Source organism: Etheostoma spectabile, chromosome 23, assembly GCF_008692095.1.
Source record: "Etheostoma spectabile isolate EspeVRDwgs_2016 chromosome 23, UIUC_Espe_1.0, whole genome shotgun sequence".
Classification (NCBI taxonomy): Eukaryota; Metazoa; Chordata; class Actinopteri; order Perciformes; family Percidae; genus Etheostoma; species Etheostoma spectabile.
In genome coordinates this window covers 7,249,595-7,250,120 of record NC_045755.1, presented here as the reverse complement: position 1 = coordinate 7,250,120, position 526 = coordinate 7,249,595, and the positions used below count along the sequence as shown (strand labels likewise).

The following is a 526-nucleotide window of genomic DNA, read 5'->3' as shown; positions in this document are numbered from 1 at the left end:
TAGAAATGGTGATAGGTGTGAACCGAGCCCTGGGTGTCCATTAGGCTGGGCATTATCAATATAATCAGTGTAATTTATCCTCAAGGCTGTGAGAGGAAACTTTAAAGCACTTTTTTCATGAGGAGGCATATAACTGCACCTTACATTGTAACTGTAAAAAGTCAAACTACTTCTGACAAGTATTTTACAGTCACTGGGTGTTTATTTCAGACTCTTAAGCGCAGAAATGAAAACTGTGCAATTAACCTGACTTTAGGAGCCCAGGGAAGGCCCTTGGGGAAGTTGACCCTTTCTGTAGGGGGTCTGAGGGGAGGTGGCGGAGGCGGGGGCTGGATGATGACATCACGGTCCAAGGGGTCCACCTCGCCCTCAATGCCGCTGTCTGTGTCCTCGGGGTCCTCCTCCTCGTCCCGGGCGTCGTCGTTCTTAAAGGGGTCCCGCTCGTTGTACGTGTCCAGGCTGTCCTGCTTGACCAGGGGCTGAGTGAGAGAGAGAGAGAGAGAGAGAGAGAGAGAGAGAGAGAGAG

General features: G+C 50.8%; 1 protein-coding gene across 3 annotated transcripts in view; it reads right to left on the bottom strand.

The window, feature by feature from the left end:
• strip2 (striatin interacting protein 2) overlaps positions 1 to 526 on the bottom strand; it is a 28,644-nt gene that overhangs the window by 9,197 nt on the left and 18,921 nt on the right. For all 3 annotated transcript variants that reach the window (XM_032505164.1, XM_032505165.1, XM_032505166.1), the window contains one exon: positions 247 to 479. In XM_032505164.1, coding sequence (XP_032361055.1) covers positions 247 to 479 — 233 coding nt within the window. The remainder of the gene's footprint in view (positions 1 to 246; positions 480 to 526) is intronic.